General features: G+C 39.8%; 1 protein-coding gene across 1 annotated transcript in view; it reads right to left on the bottom strand.

Moving 5' to 3' along the window:
• adam19a (ADAM metallopeptidase domain 19a) overlaps positions 1-23567 on the bottom strand; it is a 179517-nt gene that overhangs the window by 6929 nt on the left and 149021 nt on the right. Inside the window, exons 16-21 of the mRNA XM_067523712.1 lie at positions 21549-21753; positions 15002-15079; positions 8854-8962; positions 6970-7111; positions 3528-3627; positions 1835-2074 (exon numbers count right to left, since the gene is read on the bottom strand). Of these exons, the coding sequence (XP_067379813.1) occupies positions 1835-2074; positions 3528-3627; positions 6970-7111; positions 8854-8962; positions 15002-15079; positions 21549-21753 (874 nt within the window). The remainder of the gene's footprint in view (positions 1-1834; positions 2075-3527; positions 3628-6969; positions 7112-8853; positions 8963-15001; positions 15080-21548; positions 21754-23567) is intronic.

The following is a 23567-nucleotide window of genomic DNA, read 5'->3' as shown; positions in this document are numbered from 1 at the left end:
ACAAAGCAGGCAGAAGAACTCCATCCCAGTCTCTGTGCCGTCAGGGCGAAATGGATACGAGATGCCTCCTAAATCTTTTCAGCTGGCTGATAAGAGGAGCCTGTGTCCCACTTTACACAGGTACTAGATTAAACATTACCTCTACCACAGACCACAAGGCAAAAATCAAACACTGGATATTTGACACAATACAGAATCACAATTTGACATTCAAAACCTGATCTAATTTGGAAGGAATGTTACACTTCACAGAGAAGGTTTTGGAGGATAAATCAATAAGACAGAAATCAGATAAAACACACACAGTAATTGTATTTATTATTTCTTCAGGGTTCAGAGGGAAACTCTGTAGTTCATCTTAGAAACTGATTCTGAGTCCAACAGTTTTCTCATTATCTTTAAATGTGTGGCAACAGTTCGGAACTACACTTACAAATTAGACATTTATCTACAATCCCAGCAGCAGTTTTCGAAGTCTGACAATGTGGGTCCCCATTAGACAACATGGGAGCGTCTTTTACAAATGTCTGAGTGAAAGGCCCAGAAACTGCAAGTCTGGATCATGTGAGTGAGCCTGTGCGTGGATAGAGCACACTTCTCTGCTCTGACTTGTCCAGAGAATTGAAAAGGGAGCGAATGGGCACGTTGATGATGTTTCTATCAGGTGACTGCCACAGTGTCTCTCTCTCTCTATTTATTTCTTTCTTGACGCACGGCTTCAGTTTGCCATAAACCAGCCACTGGTATTATCATGTTTGTGCCTCCTGTGTGCTCCGCTCAGGCACCACCTCGTCCTGAAATCCAGTGGAGTTTCTCCCGTGAGAGACTTCCTACTCAGACAATCTCCTGCTGTGGGTTACATGTGTGAAAAGTCAATTCCAGACAATGTCTGGACCTGATTCTCTGTACTTTGCCTGGAGTTCCTAAGTGAAAGCGGCTAAGAACAACTAAATGAACACACAGGAAATATAAGCTGACACAACCTGCTGGTTTTGATGGTTATGATGGTCTTGACACAGCTCATCTCAGCTTGCTGTGTGTGGGGGCTGGGCAGTTGCTGTTTTATACCAATAAAACCACCATGTGGTATTAATGTTGTGGCTGTACACATTTGTCATATTACACATCTTATTTTTATGTGTGGTGTGTTGCACCCGTGGATTTCAACCTGAGACACATTCTTAGCTTTCTGTCATTTACATTTGGGGATCATGAGTAGGCCAGATCAGCTATTAGCTGACCCTATTTAAAGTGAATGTGAGTGTGAATGGTTGTCTATCTGTGTGAGTGTGAATGGTTGTCTATCTGTGTAAGTCTCTCTGTGTTGGCACCATAGACCTGTCCATGGTGGACCCCACCTCTTGCCTATTTAAAGCTGGAATAGGCTCCAGCTCCCTGTGATCCTGAACCAGATAATGGATGGATGCATCTTTGACTCCAACGACTTTAGATGAACCAGCTATTTTTATAAGCGCAGCTCGTTTTTCGATGTTTTTAGCTAAGTGGTGGAGAGAAACAATTAATCATAGCTTTAATGAATGTGGTTATAACAGCTGGTTGTATGCACACAACATGTTTTCTTCTTATTGATGGAACAACTGCACGCTGGACCAGAGAGATAATGCAGATTCTTTCATATCTGTAAAAAATAAATCCACCTCCTCTGAGCAGTGCTTTTATTCCTAAGTTAACATTCACTGTGGTTCTTGGTAATAATTCAAAATTCTTGATGAACACAATCTCTGGTTCTGGCTTTTACATAATGTGGTATGAATTTCAGGTTAGAGTTTGTTATGTTCAATTACACTTTACAAAAGGGTTAAACAGGTCTTACCAATGGAGATCGTGTTGGGTTGAGGGGCAGTGGTTTCTTGGGTGGGCTCAGCCTCTGTGGGGTTGTCGGGGATTTGTGAGGGCCTGCTGGGGCTTTGCCAGCTGGTAGAGGTGGGCGTACAACCTTGTGGTTCTGGGGAGGTGGGGCAGGTCTCAGAGGTCGCACAACGTTGACTGGCTGGGTGCCATTGGGCACTGGGCCTGGTCTGAGAGGCAGGACCTCTTTGCTGGTGTGAGAAAGCTACAACGACAGAAAGAGAAATGAGAAAAATACCTATTACACTGAGCAATCAAGCTCTACAGATTATTTTCTCATTTCCACAACAGGACAACAAAAGTCAAACTTTGCACATTTCTATTTGCAGGAAACTGCCCAGTATAACTCGAAGCCTGTTAGTCTATGATGAAAACAGGCAACAGTCTCTCGTCACTGAAGAACTGGACAGTATGATTATTATATCTACAACGGGATTTCATCTCCTTCTTTTCTCAAATTCCATGAAGTTTACCTTATTTTTTTCAATTACAGCACACTTTGAAATATTTACACTGACTCTGCAGGGTCCACAATTATAAGTACTCTGTCAGTACATCTATGGCAGCTTCCCACCAGCTACATAATCACTGCCAAACTCTATCAAGCAAAATAATAACAATAAAGAAAAAATAAATAAGAAATATATTTAGACAAGATCTATAATGCTGCCACCTCCATACACTTACTGTCAGCATAGAGGCAGGACATTTTCCCAGCTGCTTTGGGCCGATCACTAGCTTAGTGAGGGGCCACAGCCTCTATCTGCCTGCCACAACCTACAATTTGTCATTTCAGCCACATTTTAAATGTTCAGAAACAGCACTGCGTCAAATCACAGTAATTTTAGTTAATGTTAGCAAAACTAAGATAACAGGCCACATAACAGAGAGACACTTTGGTACATGTACAGCACTCTAACATTTATTAATTATTGCCAAGGTCAGAGCTTTTCATACATACAAGTAAACTCAATTTCTTCAGAGTTTCTCCAGAAACGTCTATAAATGTGCTATGGCTCATTAAGAACACTGCTACAGGCGTTTTCAATGGAAAATACCTAAAAGCCTCTTCACTACGTTTCTTGATGGTTCTATAATCAATTTCAACATTCTTGTACTTGTCTACAGATTTTTAATGGCTAATTTATTCCTTTCTGGTACAGTTTGTTCTGACAAATCACTGACTGGACATTAAATCATATAAGTGGTGTAACACGTTACTGTTTTGCCAAAACAGTTATATTGCCTGACATTACCCCCCCGCCCCCCAAATTATCCCAACCCTTTATTCTACATTTTATTTCACCTTCATCTTTTTGCTGCCTTTCCTGCTCCTATGGTGATGATCTCTTTTTTGCTAGTGACACATTCACCCTAACCTTGTTCTGCCAACCCACCAATTAGATAAATGCCACAAAAACAAGGGAATAACAATATAATGAAATGATGCTGAAGGGACAGTGAACCCGTGCAGGTGAGCATTGGATGTAGCAGGCATCAGAGTGACTGGTCACATCACAAGCTGCTGTAAAATAAGGCCATATAATATGAAGGTCAACCTCACGGATGGTCCGTTATTAGCAAAAACACAGTCAAGACACACAGTCATCACCCTCCCTTCTCTTTTTCATTCTATGCCAGAGGCACACTCCACTCACGCCCTTGTTGCTGCTAGCTTTGTTGATTGGTCCGACCACCTTCAGATGAAAAGCAGGATTCAGATGTCCATTCTTTCCTTTCTTCACTGACGCCTCCGTCCTGAGCAAAGAAACAAGGACACACAGAAGAATAAACCAGAGCCTGATGCCTGAAAGCTGTCCTGCTTCAGCACTCCTCTCAATCTGACATTGATTTTTGGGCCCCCGAGAGGGACAATGAAGAATAAAGACAAGTCAACAAGAAAAGCTTGTCATCCAACATGATGTGAAAGGAAATGAGAAAGTAAACGATACACAAAATATTTCAGCTCAGTGTAAGAGCTGCAACATATAAAGATAGTTTGTCTCTTCAATAGACAAAAACCCATTGGACTTTTTAAGAGAACATCAAACACTTTTAGCTAGTAAAGCCCCTTCCCCAACTTCCTGTCATTATGCTAAGCTGATCACATTCTGACTGCAGCTCTGAACTCAACATAACCATAAGACTGATATCCATTAGCTGACCTCATTAGTGCAGTTTATTGAGTCAACATCCTTAATGAGTCCATCTGATTCGTGAGTGAGAACTTGCTATATAACTCCGGCACTTTCGAAATATGACTGACCTACACTTTGAAAACCTTTCCACACTCGCCAGCCTGATCATGCAACTTTAGTAACAGCAGCAAATGATGGGCCCACTTCAAACAAGATAGGAAATGCTCGATTTCTGGGATGCTGTTTATGATTAGCAGGCATTAGAGAGACACTACTGATTTGGGGGAGAGACCAGGAAGTTCTTAGACATTTTGGTTGTTGAAATCACTGTTTTTTTACCATCTTATTGAGGTTTTAAAGCCACAATTTTGGAATAAAAGCTATGAATAACATGGGCATTTCAAGCCTAAGCTACGCACACATCTCACTGTAGCTGTAGCTGCAGGCACCACAGGCCTGTGCTCGTGTTGAGAACATCCAGACTGACATAAAGATGCTACTTACAGCAACATGTGCAGGTTAGTTGAAACAGCAACTATGAAATGATTAAGAGCCTATTTTTTCATCATCAAAGCTCCATGTGGAAAACACTGAGCTGGCAGTTTGTCATGTTTAACTAGTGCTGAAACTGCATTTGCTGGTTAAAATGACAAAGTGGTTTCGGTTTCACTACTAAATATTAATTCTGTGAGGAATTTGTGGGTTTAAGTGTCTTTGTAGCTGATGTCTGTGCTCAAAGATTGTATGAGAGGGTAGATGTTCTGCAACACAACAAGAGGGCTCACTGTTTCTGTAGTTCCAGAAATCAATGAAAGGTACTTTAGAAGATGCTGTCAAGTCAGTTTTAGAGTCCCATTCTCGCAGTCACACTTTCAATCATATCAACAAATTAAGATTATAAACGTCAATTTTGAAAATGACCTTCAGTATCTGGGCAAAGTAGATCCACCAAAAACGTTTGTAGGCTGTTTGGGAAGGTGGGGATGGTTGTTTTGTACCCTTAGGGCATCAAAATGTTAACTAAAAAAGTTTAAATATTATTTTAAAGCTTCTACATTCAACAATCTCTTTGCCATTATATGTTTATATTCACAGCATGACTTTATATCAAACGCTCATTACTAATTTTGTTCTCCACCAGCTTCTTTAGCTGCACACAGTTTACCAACTAGTCTCTGAGAATATCTGTCTGCTGGTGGCAGCTAAGCAGCTAGTGAACAGCACATTTATAAGGTAGCGATACCTTATAAATGGTAACAATACTCTGGTTACAGGTAACAATACTCTCCAAACGAGCTGCATCAACTGAACCTAAGTATCGGAAGCTCTTAAGCTAAAGGGTTTAGACGATGGCTGTTACGTTGGACTGAATGAAACCTTGGAGTTGCACTGTACACACCCAGTGTTTGAATACACCTCCCCAGGCTCATAGCTGATTGCAAAGTTTTGGAAGCATACTGCATGTATGCAGCTGTGTGCTTAGAAAGGCCTTTAATCAGCTGAAGACAACCGCTGGTGAACTGTAAATGAACCTAAACTACTGGCCTTGGAACAAAGCAAAAAACGACTTTCCCTTGCAATTGCTGCCATCGTGAATCTTTTTAATTATCCGAGTGGCTCAATTTTCCATATCGTTAGTGATTCATTCATTCAGTCGTCTCCCCTCTGTCTCACTTCAGCAGCAGTTACCGTAAAATCTTGCTGAGGGCCAATATCACCAGCATTTAGCCTTTACTTCTGTCTTCATTTGGAAGGTCAGGGTCTTTAAAAGGCTGCGCTAATGCTGGATCCTTTCCAGACACTGTTCTATAAACCACTGTGGACACCAGCTCAGCCAGGATTCTGACAAGTTTGTCTCTCATGAGCGAGCTATATGGCAGCACTCATAAATGCAGCTCAGGGGTTTATAAGGACATGGAATTGTTTGGTCCTGATGGAGGTTAATTGGAGCATAACATGCTGCCATTTATGCTTATGTAGAGATGGAAAGTTCTGGTGTACTCACCGATCTGCTGGGAATCCTGACCACACTGTGCACTCCCTTCCTACACTTCCTTTCCCACCTTCCCTTTCCTTCTTTGTCTTACGCCTTTTCCTCCCGCTGCACACACATAAAATCCATTCTGCTGCCACATTTTCCCTTGTTCTTTCTTTCATACTGCATCCTTCCTTTCCCTAAATTCTATTCTTCCTTCCATGCATGACGCATTATTTTGTGTTATTGTAGCTCAGAGTTTTTCACACTAACCCTATGTTCTCTTGACTTTCCCTTTTTATTGCAAAAGGCTTCTTGCTTCAATAATGTAGCTTGGGGTTCAAAACTGACAATAGATGTAACTTTAACTACATAAATTTAAAAGCAACAATGAGTTCGTAAAATTATTATTATTTTGACACACACAAAAAAAGGTTTAGGCTTTTCTTCAATACAATTGTAGGAGCAAGTGACATTTTCACAAATAGAGTTGATTCACGGTGAGTTTTAAACTAATATTACCAGTAACCATAATTATTTCATATAACTCACCCCACCTGAAACTTTCAGTACTTACAATGCAGAACATTTTGGTGATTAGTTTTGTCTGTTATGCCCATGTCTCACTCATTTCCTTCTTGTAAGTGGACCCATCATATGCCCTTGTGCGGAGTTTTGACTTTAAAACGTAACACCACAAAATGCAAACAGCAGCTCTGTTAAGCTGAATGTGTAAAGTGTTTAGAAACAGTAGGTAGAGTAAATACAACTTTAAGAAAAGTCGCAGTTACTGCACAACATTGCAACATCCAGAAATTAGAGCCTCTAGTTGAATTCTCATTAATTGTTGCAATTCCAACATTGCAAAGTCCTGCAAGGTCATGGAATTACACAATGAAATGGGATTCTATGCTTTTTCAATGTTTTAACTGTAGTTACAGTAACGTGTGTATAATGTGTAGCTAGCAAACAGACAGAACACAGTACTTGTTGCTCTTGCTCTTCTCTCTTTGGGAAAGCCACTTGTGGTAATAGGAAGTCTTGATCTTGTAGCAGTAGAAAAGGAGCAGAACTGCAGGTAGCAGCACCAGGAAGGCAAACAGCATCCCCACCACCAACCCAACCTGACCTGTGGAGACATGCACACACTGTACTACAGATACATATAAAGTACATGTGGTTTATGGAGTAACCGTCTCATTCATGCGTCTGTGAACATGATTAGAATCAGGATGACAATCAGGCTTTAATTACCATCTGTGTAGGTCTGTTTGTCGACACCCTACACACTACAACAATGTTAACTCAACAGATGAGGATACTGTAAGCCTACAGTTTCAGCTGCACACTGAAAAAGCTGATTGGTTCACTTCATGAACTCACTAATTTCATGTGATCTAAGTGGGAAGGAACCAAAAAAAGGCAGAAACAGAAAGAAACATGGCTCATCTTTCGGAGGAGCAGCATCCAGACAGGGTCAGAAAGTATAAACACATCCTGTTTCCAGGGAAGTTCCTGAATGTAATTTGCATTCATTTGCGTAAGTTCAGCACCTAAAAGCAATATTTCAACTTAGAAAAAACCCAGCAGGGGAAACTCAGGATTCAGCTTCTTGCCCAAATACACTTCGACATGTGGACCAGAGGAACTAGGGACCAAACTACCAACCCTGCAGTAGGTGGACAACCAACCATACCTCCTTAGCTACAGACACTCACTGTAATTCTCTACCAGTCGAGCTGAGGCCTGTAATGATGGCATCAAAACAACAACAACTCTTCATCTCTCTCTATATAATATATGATTTACTATGTAATCAACTATGTAGTCAACCTGTAATGAGTCAGCCTATCTCATTATTGATGCTCTTTAGGTAACAAGCGACATCCAAGTCAATGTTGGCAGAAAGATCACCAAAAAAAAAGCAACCAAAACATTAACGTAACAACCAATAGAAATGTGCCTATATTACAAAAAGTTGGTCATGGCCACGGATGCTGCAGAAGAGGCACAGGTGGTGGGTTCAGCTTCTTTTTTTCTGGCAGTGGTGACATCTACGTACACACTAAGTGAAAGTAAGTGGGAAGGCTTCTACAGCTAACACCATCTTCTTAGCATCTGTTATGCCAGACAAAAGGCTTTTTCTTTGACACTGTTAGATAGCTGTTAAAGAGTCGTCTTAGCAGAAGCAAAGCAGAGATGGTTGTGGGCATTTATGTTATTGAGAGGGACAACTCTAAGGCTACTTCACTCTAAAAATAAAAAAACTAGTGGGCAATACCACTGCAAGGTTTTCCCAGTTGACATCACTCTGGCTGCTATATCCTGCAGATAGTGGATGGAATCTCAGATCTTCTACAATCTACACAGAACTTTCCAAAAGTGAACATTACTATAGCTCTAAAAAGAAGAAGAAATAGTTTTATCCTCCACTAAGACACTATGAAAAAGAAATACAGAGCAGCAGCCTGTCACTTCCAGGAAACAAATACTGCACAAAATGATCGCATTAGAGCAAAGGTTACGTCAGGTATGTGAAGTATTGGCAAAGATTCTAGCAATGAAAGTACAGTTAAACCAGGATGCTTCTGCGTGGAGGACAAATACCCAAGACTAAAGTTTACATACAGAGAACCCACCATTCCTGACAGTGTAACAGACAGTAGAGGGAAGGAAGCAGAAGAGTCACGGAGCTGACACATTGATGTTATGGAGTCAGTGAGAAAGCTTTAAAAACTGGAAACAGCAAAGTGGATAAAAGACCTGCAAAATTATTTCACACATTATCCGTTTCAAATTTATCTCAGCATGAAGATGAAGAGGTACTAGGACAATTACTCGGTGTGTGCATGTGTTAGTGCTAAAACTCACTGTCATACTGCACAGGTCCACTGTCCACGCTGCCGCCGAGTCCCGGCTTGTCACAGAAGGGCGGTGCAAAGCCTCGATTACAGTGGCAGTTCCCATTGCTGTTACACACCTACACACACACAAACACACACACACGCACACAAAAATAAACGTGTTAATGCGATTTGCTGTTCGGTCTCAGTATAATGTTGCATGTGTGCCTGGAGGTGTACCAGTCAAATTACAAGCACTAATGTCTTGTTTACTCAGACTGGCACCGCATGTGTTTTAACGGGATTGTCCCTCCTACCTGCAGATATTCACTTTTTATATGGAACAGACAGACGAAGCATGAAATCTCACATTTGCAAAGGTGTTTGATTATTATGTGTGTAATGTTGTACTTTTGTGTGCACATTTATTATTAGTTTCAGTTTGACAATGATTAGGTGCCTTTACTTATATTTAAACTGGAGTGTGAACTAAAGGTTTTCAGAAACTCAGGAACCTTTCAGAGACCCAGGACCCGCCATGGGTCTCGGGACTTTGTGCTTAATCCGGCTTTCTATTGCAGAATGGCACATATGCAGACTATTGGTGTCAGAGATGAGGGTTGATATCAGTTGATATCAGACAGCAATATACAGAAGCAGCTCTCTTTTACACACTGCAATGAGCGTTTTTCTGCCATGACAACTGTCACAGAAAGATCTGATCATCTTCAAATAGCTAGTTCATTAGCTACATGAGATTTTTATCAACTGGCTGTTTCAACAAAGAATCCTCAATATTGGTTTTATTATAAACACACGCTTGATTGCATGACAACATGCTAAATCCCAGAGAGAGTTATTCTTTGGTAGATAAACTACTGATGCTTCAACTGGAAAAGATTGAAGAATAACTGGTTCTGGCTGATGTGTTTTACATAGTCTTTGGAAAATACTACAGATCTATGGCACAAGCCAACAAGCAAATTCAGGATGCAGGCTGACAACTAATTACATTTGAGTGAAGAAGATTCGGTATCGGTTTTAATGTCTGAAGAAAATCACCTTTGTTATAAAAAAGTGGGATCTTTGATAAAAAGATGATAGGGATATGTCCCTATCAATAACTTGTAAAGGTAAAAAAGTCTTCATGGGCATTTTATTTTGTGCAAGCTGCCATAATCGTCGAAAGTGTACGATCAGGCCAAATACCCCTTGTCTTGTGTCACTTGCAGCCACAGTCATGGTGTTTCAGTCATGAGAAATGGGGAATAATTAAAGGAAACGAGACAAAAATCTGAAGATATAAAGATTGGAAATAAGCAGAATTCAGTGTGGCTTCTGGAAGTACTTCATGGCAAGTAACACTGACTGTAGTGGAAAGCAAACAAACTGCTGTTTAATGCCTGGGACATGAAGAGGAAATGGACTGGAATAACAGGATGACAGGGGGAAACAAAATGGGCAGGTGTGTTCGCATAACTTTGTTGAAATGTATCACCAATTGTGTTTGAATAAGTGGGTTATATATTCAGTTACCTTATGGGGACTGACTTTGCTAAATTGCAAAGTGCAAATTGGCCATGTGCTTGAGGCAGGTGCTGTTTCTGTGTTCAAGCATAAAATAGCAGTGTTTCCTTTTACCTAAGAGTAAAAGAGTTAACTGTTAACTGTTCAAAATGATATTGTGCTGTGGTCTGTGTAGTTGTCAACCTTCTGTTTTAACTACAGGCTACAGCTGTATGAGCCTCACCATCCTTTAATCCCTTGCAGCTGTTGGACAGCTGTGTAGATCAGTTTCGGTGTCCTCTTCAAACATCTTTTGCTTAGTAACCGCTTCGTTTTTGCTCTTCTGAACATTCACAGCGATTGCTGATTTTACTATTTCAAAGTAAAATCTGGACGTGATGACTACACAGCACTGTATCTCAGTGTCAGTCTTCTCTAGTTTTGTTAGCTGGCTTCAGTCTAGGGAATACTATTCTGGGAAATGCGTGGAAATATTAATCAATAATGTTTTTTATAAAGAGAAAGATAAGGTTAAAGCCTCATTTCCCATTCTAATTGTTATACAATCACTAAGAGTAAAAATGACAACAGGCCATTAGAACAATAAGCAATAATAACTCACTTTGAGACACACCTGAACTGCAAAAAGCTCCATTTCATATCTCTGCATTTGACAGTCAATTAGTTCCAAGAAATTTTCATTGACTTTCCTTAAACTTGTGAAACAACAGCGTGCATCTAGAGATCAACATTTGATTAATATCACCAAATATCTTGTGTAATTCACCACTTCCAAATGAAGGAGAAAATGCTGCCATGCTCCAGTTACAGTATATTCAGATGTAATTATCCTACCAGTGATTAACATGTCTGTTTATCCCATTAGCACTGGGTGGACGTGAAGGGCCCTCAGTTGTTTGCTGATTTGTATCACCACCTTATTTCAGGGCCATTTTCTTTGCGAAAATGTCTAGCGCCGTTTTCAAAGATCATATTTAAAAGGCATTTCTACATCATAAACAGAGAGCAAGAGAAAAACTGATTGAATTAAAATGTCATAACCTAGATTTACACAAGATTTGGTAGGTTGTTGTGTTATATATATCCTTGACTGGATACATAGAGACAGCAGACTGCCAAATCTTGATGACCTCTGTACTCTTTTAAAATAATTTAATAAAAATCTCCTCTATGGTACAGTATAGTTCTTAAGTATAAGTAACAGTAGTGCTCAGAGAAATAAGCTGTACCTCCATCGCTCATTATTTTTTTTTTTTTTTTGCATGGACACCTAGTGCACCCCAAAAGCCTCAGGATCATTATGAATCAAATGATAGTGATTCATTAAAAAAATAAATAAATACGAACTAACATAGGGTAGAACCCTACACTGGGAGAAGGTAAAACTGTTTATTTTTAATAATCCTGACTCAAAGCCGTTTCAATTATCCATCTACTGCTGCACCAAAAGAAGGGAAGAAAAAAGAACAAGGAGCATAGAACAACAAAGTGAAAGACAGAGAATGGGGATTATAAGAGGAGAGGATGTGTCAGGCGTAGTGCTTCTCTTCCTAATATTTAAAATCCTAATCAAATAACAAGGATATAACACAAGCACAAACTAGGGTTAAGCTTATATTCTGTATTAAACTGGCCCTTTAGAGGCACTTCAGAGGTTCAGCCTGGTTGGGCCCCAACTTTCTCTACAGTTGTACAAATGTACCACTTCACTTTTTATATCTTTTTAATCACAAATTGCAAATTTTGCCCATCAATCAACACGTAATAAGCAGTAACGACAGAAAAGTACAGATTAAGGTAGTCAGCCATACAGTGTATACTATACTATACTAGCTTTTTTTTTACCAGAGAAATACTCTGTTTAATTTATTCACTGTACTTCTGTTCTAGTGGTTAGATTTCAGAAAGCATTGCTTCAGCCTATACAGAGATCGAATCAATATTGACAAGGTTAAGATTGGTTAGTTTAGATGCTGAATAGTGTGTCTCTTTTGCTGCTACCACAACTCATCAGCCTGAAAGCTGCAGCTATCAGTTTGCTTACATAGTGTCTCTGTAATTTCTTTTGGAATTAAAGTTCTATTTATTTTTGACAGCACAGTTGAAATACAGTTTACCCGGCTGCCCAGCTGCCGTAATCATTAAGTAGAAACTTAATGATTACGCTCTGTAATAAAGCTTGTAATACAGCATGGCATTAGAATTAAACTGGGTCTATTTGTGCCCCCAAATTGCTCACATGTGTTCGCACTGGAAATAACCGAGGGGGACTGGAAAGAAAAAAACCTGTCAATTGTTCAATTCTGAAAAGAAGGAAAAACCACAGCTTTAATTTCCATGTGGCATTACAAATATTACTCTGCAGACAAAAATATAAGCTGTCAGCATGTCACTAGCTTTGGCCTGAAACCCCTCAGGTAGCAAAAAGCCATAATGGAGGAACAATAATGGCAAAACTGCTATATCGCATTACACTGCTGTTACTTTGTGAGCTTATGTAACCATTTCCAGAAAAATGGCAGTTACACAGAATACTCGCCTTGCTTTTCTATATGACCTCTAGAATGAAATTACAACACCAAATGTCATAATTGCTGAGCTTTTGTCAAGTGAACATATTAAACTAGTATTTTTTTTCATGTTTACAATATCAAATATATACAACTTATTGTATGACAGCATTATTTCTGGTTTATTGCTGTTTGTTCACTGTGGGGACAATTTGTTTCCTTGCTGTATTAGTTCACTTAGAGGTATGTTTACTACCACTAATAGTTTAAATGAGCAGAGCTGCAGCTGAGTTCATTTGACTGCACTGTGGTAATTAATAACTGCAGCTGGTCTGAAATTATCTTAATACTGAAGATGGTTTTGTGTTAAAAAAAGTGTGAGTAAATATAAATAAATAATGCTGTCTCAGTTTTTATCTGAGCCACTGAGGGATAATATTCCAGTCGCTACACCTGTGACACCCACTGGTTGCGTTAATTAAAAATCTCTTTTGCCAACTGATTCTCAGCATTCGCGACTGTGACCCTGGAGATATCCCACAATGCCACAGTTCTTCGTTCGATCCCCGGCTCTCCCGGTCACGTGTCTGAGTGTCCTGGAGCAAGTCACTGAACCCCAACACCAATAGATAGAAAAGCACTATACAAGTGCCGACCATTTACCATTTTATTGATTGAAGCAGTGAATTAGATTAGCAGATGAGAATACGGTTATGGTGTTAATGATGCGGTCTGTCCTCTCCATGCCCGCCTGGCTAAGGGTGGAGCTGAGTTTCATGCTAACTAGAGAGCTGCATGAGTAAGATTGAACAAGTGATGAGCTGCATGAGGAGACGCAGAGGGAGATGACCTGCTGAGGTGAAATACTCAGCTCTTGCAATAGAAGCTCTGTGAGTCACTAAAATTCCCATGGTCTCCCATCCACCATCAATATGTGTTTGTTCTCGCAATGATCTCTCTAAAACCAGAGCTGTATATACATTAATGTTAAGCCAAACATAGTGGTCTCTCTTGCTCAGAGACAGCAGGTTATCCCCTCCCAAACACCTACTCCTTCTATGAGCTCTACCCGCTCAGCAGTGAGTCACATCGGATAGTAAAGCACGGACTCTCTCACTCCGAGCATGATTCTTGTGTAGGTGGTAAAAGAGGTTAGTGAGGTTTGACTCTGTTGTGGGGACAGGTCTGTGTCCCCACTGTGTCTGTGTCAGACTTCTCATACCTACATCAAGTCAGCCTAGACGTATCCCCTCTTCATGGTACGAGCTACTTTATACTTACTTTTGTTGTCACGGGTCAGAGTCTACTTCAGACTCCATATTTTAAACGATGCTGCTTCGCATTCACTCTTGTGTTTCTCTGTCTTGTTGACATTGCTCTTCCGTAACCTCCCTATTTTTAGTAAATCCATCAATAATGCTGTTGTTTTTTTTTTTCGTTCATAAAGTTACTTGCTACACGTGGTTTTTCTTACTAGTTGTATTGTGTAGTGTCATGTAATATGGAACAACTGCTCAATTCGCATTTGTTTATAACCATGGTGATTATTGGAGCATAAAAGAAGTAAAAAGAGTATAGTATATATATCAGTATATATATCTGAATGTCATTAGGTGACAACTTTCCCTGAAATATCTGTAGTTTCTACAAACAAATCTGGCCTAAACTTGTGGTAAATGAAAATGACATTATCACTTTGTGTCTGAGTTTATGTTTAAAAGCTCCTTCCATGGCTATGTTCACTAGATCAATACACTTTGTCTCAGTTCCCAGATAAATAACCTCTATCTACATCCTCACTACATCTCCTTTTAAAGTAACAAGTGTTTAAACCCCAAACACTTCTCTCCAGAGCTTGGTTACTGACTCATAAACTATGTATGACTCTTCCTTATCTGCCTCAGGCTTGCTTGTACTGTTTCAATAAATAGTTAATCACTTTAGTTGCTGCTGTATTCCAGCCATCTATTTTCCTGACTTTTAAGACAAACTGGGTGACAGCGCTGCAAAGAGCCACCTTTTCCCAAGGACACATTGTGACAATAAGATTAGGGAGCTGTGCCCCACAGTCAAGTAAGTTGGCTGTGTTGCATGGTGGCATGCTCATGAATGTGTGTTTGTGTGTGTATGCGTAAATACCCCATTGCTGTGACAGCGGCCGATGCAATTCTCCAGCTCGGTAAAAGAGGCATTTTGGCACCGGCGGTCTTTGCACACCTGTGGCAACACAACCAGAATGATAAAGTGTTAAATATAGATATGTATAAAGACATTGACTGGCCTTCTTCCAGTGCCCTTGGGCAACCTGGCTGCCTGAAGGGTTTGGTTGACCAGCATTAGTTTCCTGTGTTAAATTACTTCCAAAATTTCATAGACTGGCTTTAACAACATTTCTGACAGATCACAGCTAGAAGCTAGTTCAACTCAACCTTCCAGTCATGTAAGTTAGGTCATTCAGAGACTTCAAAATTGTGTGAATGTGAGGGTGAATGGTTGTCTGTCTGTGTATGTCTCGCTGTGTTGGCCCTAAGATAGACTGGAGACCTGTCCACGGTGGACCACTTGGACAGGCTTCAGACCCTCACGGCCCTGAACAGATAAAGCAGTAACAGGTAAAGGACCAATGATGGAGTGATGTTTTGTTTAACAAAGCCATCTTTGCAAGTCATGTAGAGCAGTTATTAATACTTTTCAACAAAAGATGTTACAAGCTTAAACATACACTAGAGTGTATGTGATAAGTGTGTACTTCGGAAACACTGATGCACACATTTAAGTATTTTTATTTTTGTTCAGTTGAGTAATTGTAAATGGATCACAAAATGCAGACAATTAACAATTCATTTTTAAGCATATTAAGCATAAAATCTAATTATTATTGCCTGAATTGAAACACCTCAAAGTCTGGCCCAGTCCACAAAACATAGTAAAAGTTCAGACGTTTAAAGGCCACAGTTTATGCACCTTGGCCCACTGCAACGTTTATTTCTGATTTGACTTATCTTAGCAAGGCTTATTTTGGCCACTTTGCCCATGAGGGCAGCTAGATTTAGTTGCAGCTTGTCTCCTGATGCTATAGTTTACACCTTTTTGTTTCTTGGGTACATCTCCTTTCTCGAAACAAGTATGGACCGGCAAGTTATTAAAGAAAGCTTTTTTTTGTTGTTCTAATTTACACTGAAAATGACAGGTCATTGTAACTATGGAGAAAGAGCCAAATATAAACTTATATTATCGGTTCACTAGATATGAACTTATTTTCAGATTTTTTTAAAACCTGAGAGGGCATGCATGATCAATCTGAGAGCATTTGCACTTTTGGAAATACTGATCAGTAGAATGCAGAGGACAGGGTTAGATGGAGGCACGTGATTCGCTGTGGCGACCGCTGAAAGGGAACAGCCGAAAGAAGAAGAAGAAGAAGGAGAAGAATGCCAGAGATTTCTCAGGCAGTTATTGCTGCAAAGGGCAGTAATTCTGATGACAGTACAGTTTAACATGCTAATTTAATCTGGCCTATGTTGTGTTGTGTCTCTTGAAAAAGAATTGTAAATTCTGTTTTCTGATACATTTAGAACCAAGCTTGTCAAAAGCAAGTTTGTAGAAGCCAACTGCCATTTAAAAATGCATACACACGTTTCTACACTTTTCTTTTGTTGTTTACATTTTTGGCTCATGAGTTGCCTGTGAGAGATGACCAAATTTGTATCACAGATAATGTAGGCAGCCTGTTAACTCAATGGGTAGAGCAGCAGGATGGGATGCAGAAGTCAGCGGGAATCGAATCCCAGCCGACCCACCAGTTGTGTCCCTGAGCAAGGCACTTTGCGCTATCCCCCCGTGGCTGCCCACTCCTCCCTCGGGGGTATGGGTCAAATGCAGAGAAATAATTTCATTGGCTCTGCCCTCTAGTGACAACATACATAACCTTATAATGACAATAAGGTTGTTCTTGTTCTTGTTCTGCAGTGGACACATAACAGTGGTACATATACACGTCATTACCTAATTTACAGGGTCTAAAGGTACACAAAAATAATTCATAATAATAATTCAAAAAAAGGTTTTGGTAAAATAATTATAATTATAAAATAATAATATTAGGCATAAAAATGCTTAAGCGTGTTTTTGCAACCATCAATGATTTAGTAAAATTTCAAATAAAACAAAGCTGCTGCTACAACTTTCAGGCTAAATATGGATGATAAGGAATTTAATGCCAGGGCTCAACCACCTTCAACATGTGTTTAAAACCTGTGCTCCCAACAACTGAATATGGTCGTAGATCGAATGCTGTAAAAACACTTAATTGATATTGATTTGACCTTATCTGAATTGCCAATGTTTGTTCTGTGGAATTATCCACTGGAGGGCAGAACTATGTCTAAACATTCCTGGCAAACCACAGAATTTCATTTTCATGAACTTCGGCTTTTCCACAACGTAAACAGAAATCACAGAAAGACATCGTTGAAATTACAGTATAGAAAACAGCAAAGACAAAATAAATAGTAGGTATGTAGGTGTTAGTGTAGATGTGACAAGACCCCAAAAAATACTTCCCCTAATATTTTTATATTGTTGTTGTTATTCAAAGCCACTGCTGAGATTGCTTGATACTGCCCTTCTGGCCATACGTGGCATTGCATCTAGAAAATGTGCAGCATTCATTTCTACTATGCACAACTAATGCTCCAATCAGCTATGCAACTGCAATGAGCTGAAAGTCCTGTACTCAAACAGTTTGGTATGAATGTGTGCTTTGTGTCACCAGATTCCACATTAATACAGTTCTTACAATCTATGACATGTCTGACGCTTTAACTGTTCAAACGGATTTAGTATACAGCTAATCTGATACCCTACAAAGCAGCAATCACAGAGGCAGAAAGGCCGTTTATTATTTGAGATTTGTGTTAATAGACAATAAGTCATTCCACTCAAAAGGCTTACATCCAAGGGAACTAAGTGGTGTCCAAGTCAAAAGGTTTGCCCAAGTGGAAGCTGACAAGAAACCAGGGAGAGAGATGGTACACAAATTAACACACAATACTGTCTTTAACCACCACTGACCTCCACAAGAAACGAAACTTGGAAATGTGGAGACTTAAAGATTTGGCCTGTGATCAAGTCACACTACTAAACCTGTGTGCCATGAATTACTTTAGTTGAGTTAGGGATAAATCCAGAAAAGGGTGCCGGACTTAAACTTTAAGGACAAAGTAGCAACATTTAAATCGGGTACGATATATAATTATCCAAACTTTTAAACACTACAGTCTAAACCCATAAACACAGCCAAGTCTTTCGGAACTTCTCTTCCAAACTGTCACAGTGATGGAGTGTTACATCACTATGTCATAATATTAATATCTGCCTTAGTACTGTTTATTGTATTCTGCCTGTTGCTTTACTGTAGGAATAATCAATTTAGTTTAAGTGATGTGTGTGATTAGAAGCAGCATCTTTGTGTTTCGTATGCATTTATTTCTTAAAAAAGGCCCATTCAATATGATGACTCAAAATTAATCATGCTGGATGGCAGACAATATTTTTGGCTGCCTATTTATAATATATTACTCATGCAGCACTATTCAGTCCTTTCACTGTGGTTGCACACTAGTTGAAATGGAATTCAAGTGGCTCTAATGTACTGCAGAGGGAGCACAATATAGACAGATGCAGAGAGAATGTACTGGTGGAATGTATATAGTGTGGTGTATATATTGTGCATATATCTGTGGATTTTCGCATACACACCCATCGAGCACAGCATTAACAATGGTCAGTGTGCATGTAGGTCACATAACTCAGCTTAATTTGCACAATAAAGCTCGTGTGTGCTTGTAGGTGTGTTTATTTGACTTTTTATACTTCATTTAGCATCTGAATAACAGCCCAGAGAAACAAAACAAAGACAAAAAACACACATCCTCCCACTGACATTAATTTTGTAAGTAGTGGACTGTTACAATACCTAATCATCTACTATCTTTAGATGCTATAATGATGCTCATTCAGCACATAGTTATGCACGGCAGAGGTGCTGTATGATGCTGGATATCTGAGAAAGATGAAAGTTGACCAAAGTATATTTTTGGGATATAAAACCAAAACAACGAGCTAAACTAAGCCAAAAAGCTCTAGAGACTTGCAGAGTTGGCGACAATTTTCGCTGCTTTCAGCAAACTTACCTGTTTTTTTTTTTTTCTCATTGTATAAACAATACTGATAGAAGCAGCTGTATCAAACATATTTTAGCTTGTGATGACTGGTTGGCTAATAAAGCACAAGCATTTGACGGTATTTTATTCAATCTTCTATACTGTAGAGATTCCCTCTCCTCCCTGCTCCTCTCTGCTCTTGAGCAGCAATGGGAAGGCTGAGCTGCTCACAGACACACTAAGTGATTCTTCTGTCTCCCAAGCCTCCCTCTCAGCACTGAACTAGTGTAAATAAGGGTTTCTCCGTGCAAATATTATGACACTTTAACTGTGTGCAAGTGGTTCAAACTTAGTACTCTCAAGATGAAAACCTCAATGCTTAATAATAAAAAAAACATAATTAAAGTTGAACAGAGAGAAAACCAATGGTGAGAATTTAACTGGAAATAACTTGGCGTTCTTGAACTGCGAAAACACTAAAATCGCAGAGTGGTTCCCTAACAAAGTGACTCATACAGTCAAGTGCTCACAGAGAAACAGACATTAGGCAAGTATTATTTTCACAGGTAGAGCCTTTAGCTATCAAGCTCCTCTCTTGTGGAACCAGCTCCCAGTTCAGACTCAGGAAGCAGACACCCTCTCTACTTTTAAGTCTAGGCTTAAAACCTTCCTCTTTAATAAAGCATATAGTTAGTTATAGTTATGCTGCCATAGGCTTAGACTGCTGGGGGACCCACCCCCCAATGCACTGAGCTCCTTTCCTCCTCTTGACCATCTCTCCTCTCCTCTCACCCCGCAATTGTCACCACTGTATGTCATTAACTCTGTGTGTTCTCTCCCGTAGTTGTCTTTGTCCTCCTCTGTCCCCCTCTCTCTGTCCCTTTCTGCAGGTGTCCCCCGGCTTTGAAGCTGTGTGTCTTCCAGCGTGAAGCTACTGGTCCTACCAATCTGCCCGATGTTTTGTTGTTGCTTTTGTTGCTCTGTTCTTTTCTCTCTCCCCTTTCCACTCACCCCAACCGGTCGAGGCAGATGACCGTCCACCCTGAGCCTGGTTCTGCTGGAGGTTTCTTCCGTTAAAGGGGGTTTTTCCTCTCCACTGTTGCCTATGGTTTGCTCCAGGGGGAATTGTTGGGTTCTCTTTATACATCTTTATAATCTTGACTTTATTCTGTAAAGTGCCTTGAGATGACTTTGTTGTGAATTGGCGCTATATAAATAAAGTACAATTGAATTGAATTGAAGCCGGGGTGGAAAACTAGTTTGCATAATTATTTCTGTCGGAGCCCACTCTAGTTGGGGTGAGTTGCCGTTGGTGGGACGGTAACATAGCAAGACAAACCCTTTTTAATGAGTCCAGAACAACAGACATTTTGACTTTTGTCTAACACATGACAACTGTTATGTTCCTACTTTTTTGTTTTATATGTTTTCTTTTTATACTGCTAAATTAGAAGCGTCTGTGTTGATATAAATTGTTTGTGGGTGGTTTGTCAATCTAAGTAGCTTTCAGCTAGTCTTCACAATTGTTACAGCTACATCTGTTCTAATTTCCTGCTGTTGGTTTTTTGTTTTTCTTACTGGCACAATGATGATCGGCCCTGGCTAAATGTGTCTGAATGTTTTGGACATGGCTTTTTTAAAATGCATCACACAAAACTTAATTTGAAATTTGCTTTGAAACTTCGAGAAGCCAGATATTGAGGCAACTTGCACCTCACCGATCGTTCTCTCTTTCTGCTGAGGATGTTAACAGCTTCTTCTTTAACAAGGTGGCAGCCACCAGTTTCCAATTTTTCCAAACATTTTTTTGGTTTTGAGAAGTGGTTGGATAAATTAGAAAACATAATACAATGTCTATATTTTGATAAAATCCTTTTTGAACACCAAAAGAAGGACACTATAGAAAATGGTCACAAAGTTTGCTTTTTCACAATTGCCAACACAATGCTCAACACTGGTGATTTGATGTCTGACTTGGATTTCATGATTCGGTCTTTTGGTAGGACTTTCCAACATAATGGACTTTTGTACTGCCTGAAATCAGTAATATTATTATTGCTGTTAGTAGTTTTTGTTTAAGAATCGTTATAACCTTACAAATCATTCACACATAACTCCAAATAAGTATGTCCCCACAATATTTAAATCCCGGTTTAAAAGCCTGGGTTACCCCACTGAAGAAGTCTGATCTCAACCCCTCAACCAGTTTGGCTTCAGAAGTGCTCATGGTGTTTTAATGGCCCTCCTGGCAGTTGCACAACCCCTTAGGCCCAAAAAGGCTATAGAACAATCTTCTGTTTCAATCCTTCTTAATACTCTGCCTCTTTTTGACACTGTAAACCACCAGATCCACTCTCTGAACTGGAAATCTCTGGTACAGTGGTCAGCAGGTGATTGCTAGGTTTTGGTACTGAGCAAAAACTAGTATCACTCAACAGTATGATGCAGATACATGCAAAAAAAAAAAATTATTAAAAAAAAGAATTATCAATTCACATAATTGACAGCTGGTGTGGACCTACCTTGCCTTCTCCACACTTGGTGCCAGTCATGACAAGACCGGGATCAGGCAGGTCGCCCTGACCATCCTGGGTGCTGTAGACATAGGTGCCACGGCACTTCACCTCAGTGCCGCCTGTCTTGATAGTGGTGTCTATGGATACGGCATTGGTGCCTTTGGGTTTCTTGGCAGCGCTGTGGCACTGGATCTTACCACACTTGGCATCACTGTATAGAGATAAAAGCCCACATATAGCCTTTACATTAAGCCATCAGAGCTCTATGTAAATTAAAACAACTAAAAAATATATCGGTTTACTAATATTTATCAGCCCTGACTATGTCAATCAGTCAGGGTCATGATTTACCAGCTCATAACTAATGTTATTTACATTCTAATTACATGTATCTGTAAAATAAAAGTGCTTATTTATATGGAACCATTCTCACAGTTGTTGGTTCAATCCCCGGCTCCTCCGGGCACATGTCACTGAACCCCAACTTAGTTGCTCCCACTGAGTGTTGGCCAGCTGCATAGCAGCTCCCCCATTGGTGTGTGAATGTGTGTGTGTGATTGTGAGTGTGAATGGGTGAATAAGAAGCAGTATAAAGCGCTTTGAGTGCCAATAGGTAGAAAAGTGCTGCATAAGTGCAGAACATTTACCATTTACCATTTTAGTGTTTGATAAAAACCTGACCAGTTGTTTTAGAAAGCTTACATAGGACCCTTTAAAACAAACTTTAATGGTAAGATGTGAGGCAGGTTGGGATGCAAAGGTTAGAACATTTGTCTCAGCTCGAAGGTTGTTAGCTATTAAAGTTTTCTTACTCCAGAAACGCATGATTTTTCAGTGCTTGTTCAGTGTTACATTTTTATTGTTTTATAACCAAGTCTAACTTTTTCTTTAAGTAACAAAACTGCCTGTTCAATCTTAGATCACTGAGCCCACATTTTTGTAAGACCTTCTGTATTAGTCCATGTCAAAGTTACACTGTGGCCAGTTAATACATTTGGCTCCAGAGCTGCTCAACCCTGCCTTCATAGAGGCCTGCTCCATGCTGTGAATGCTAGGGGCTGATTGAAACTATATCAATAAATATTTATTTTTCCTTTAGATATCCGGCAATGTGCTGTTTATTCTGTTTGTCGAGCGAAGACAGAGATCAATTATCTGCCCTGCCCTCTGTTGGACAGAGAGGCAGACAATGGAGAAAATATAGCAGAAAAACCACCACTATAACTTCCCATCTATTGATCTCACTCCGTGCACGTTTGAAACCAAAAACAGCTGTGAATTGGTCACCATTTCACAGCGTCGAGAGAATATAACAAAACAATTAGTGACATTTAAAAGCATTTGCATTAACGTATTATTGCTTTAACATTGACAGCACTAAATTAAATTGTTAATTAAAGTTCATGTTTGCTACATCATTTTGATGGCCTGGTGCAATGCCGATTCAAAATTTAATAATGACACCTTACCCCACAGATCCTAATAGAAGATGTCTGGATTTTGGATTCTGTAAGTACCTCGCTTTTATACTTTCTGCAGGATTCATCCCCCCACCAACACTCAAATCTTTCTTATTATTATGGAGATTCAAATACACACACACACACACACACACACACACAGACACAGACAGTCTGTCATGGGGAAAACAAGTGAAGTAAATTAAAGAATGATGGACAGATAGTGGCTGTGTTTGTGTTACTCACATATCTTAATAACATGCAGATAGTGTATTTACATTTCTTCTAATCAGCTCTGTGACTCACTGTGGCCAGAAAACACTGTAATGCCTCCTGTGGGACCTGACAATGATTTTGGGCAGTGGTGGATCATACAAGGCAGCCATCAACCACCTAAATCCATGAGCTCATTTACATAGCTAAGTTGCTAATTTGGCTCCAATCATTTGCTCTGGCACTGTGCCATGGAACCTGCCTCCCTGATGACTGTGCTGACTGTGTACAGACCTCAGTGTGTGTATTAGTCTGTTTGATAAAACACTTGATTCAGTTAAAGCAGCAACGA

This window comes from Channa argus, chromosome 12 (genome assembly GCF_033026475.1).
Source record: "Channa argus isolate prfri chromosome 12, Channa argus male v1.0, whole genome shotgun sequence".
NCBI classification, from domain to species: Eukaryota; Metazoa; Chordata; class Actinopteri; order Anabantiformes; family Channidae; genus Channa; species Channa argus.
This window is presented reverse-complemented; position numbering and strand designations above follow the sequence as displayed.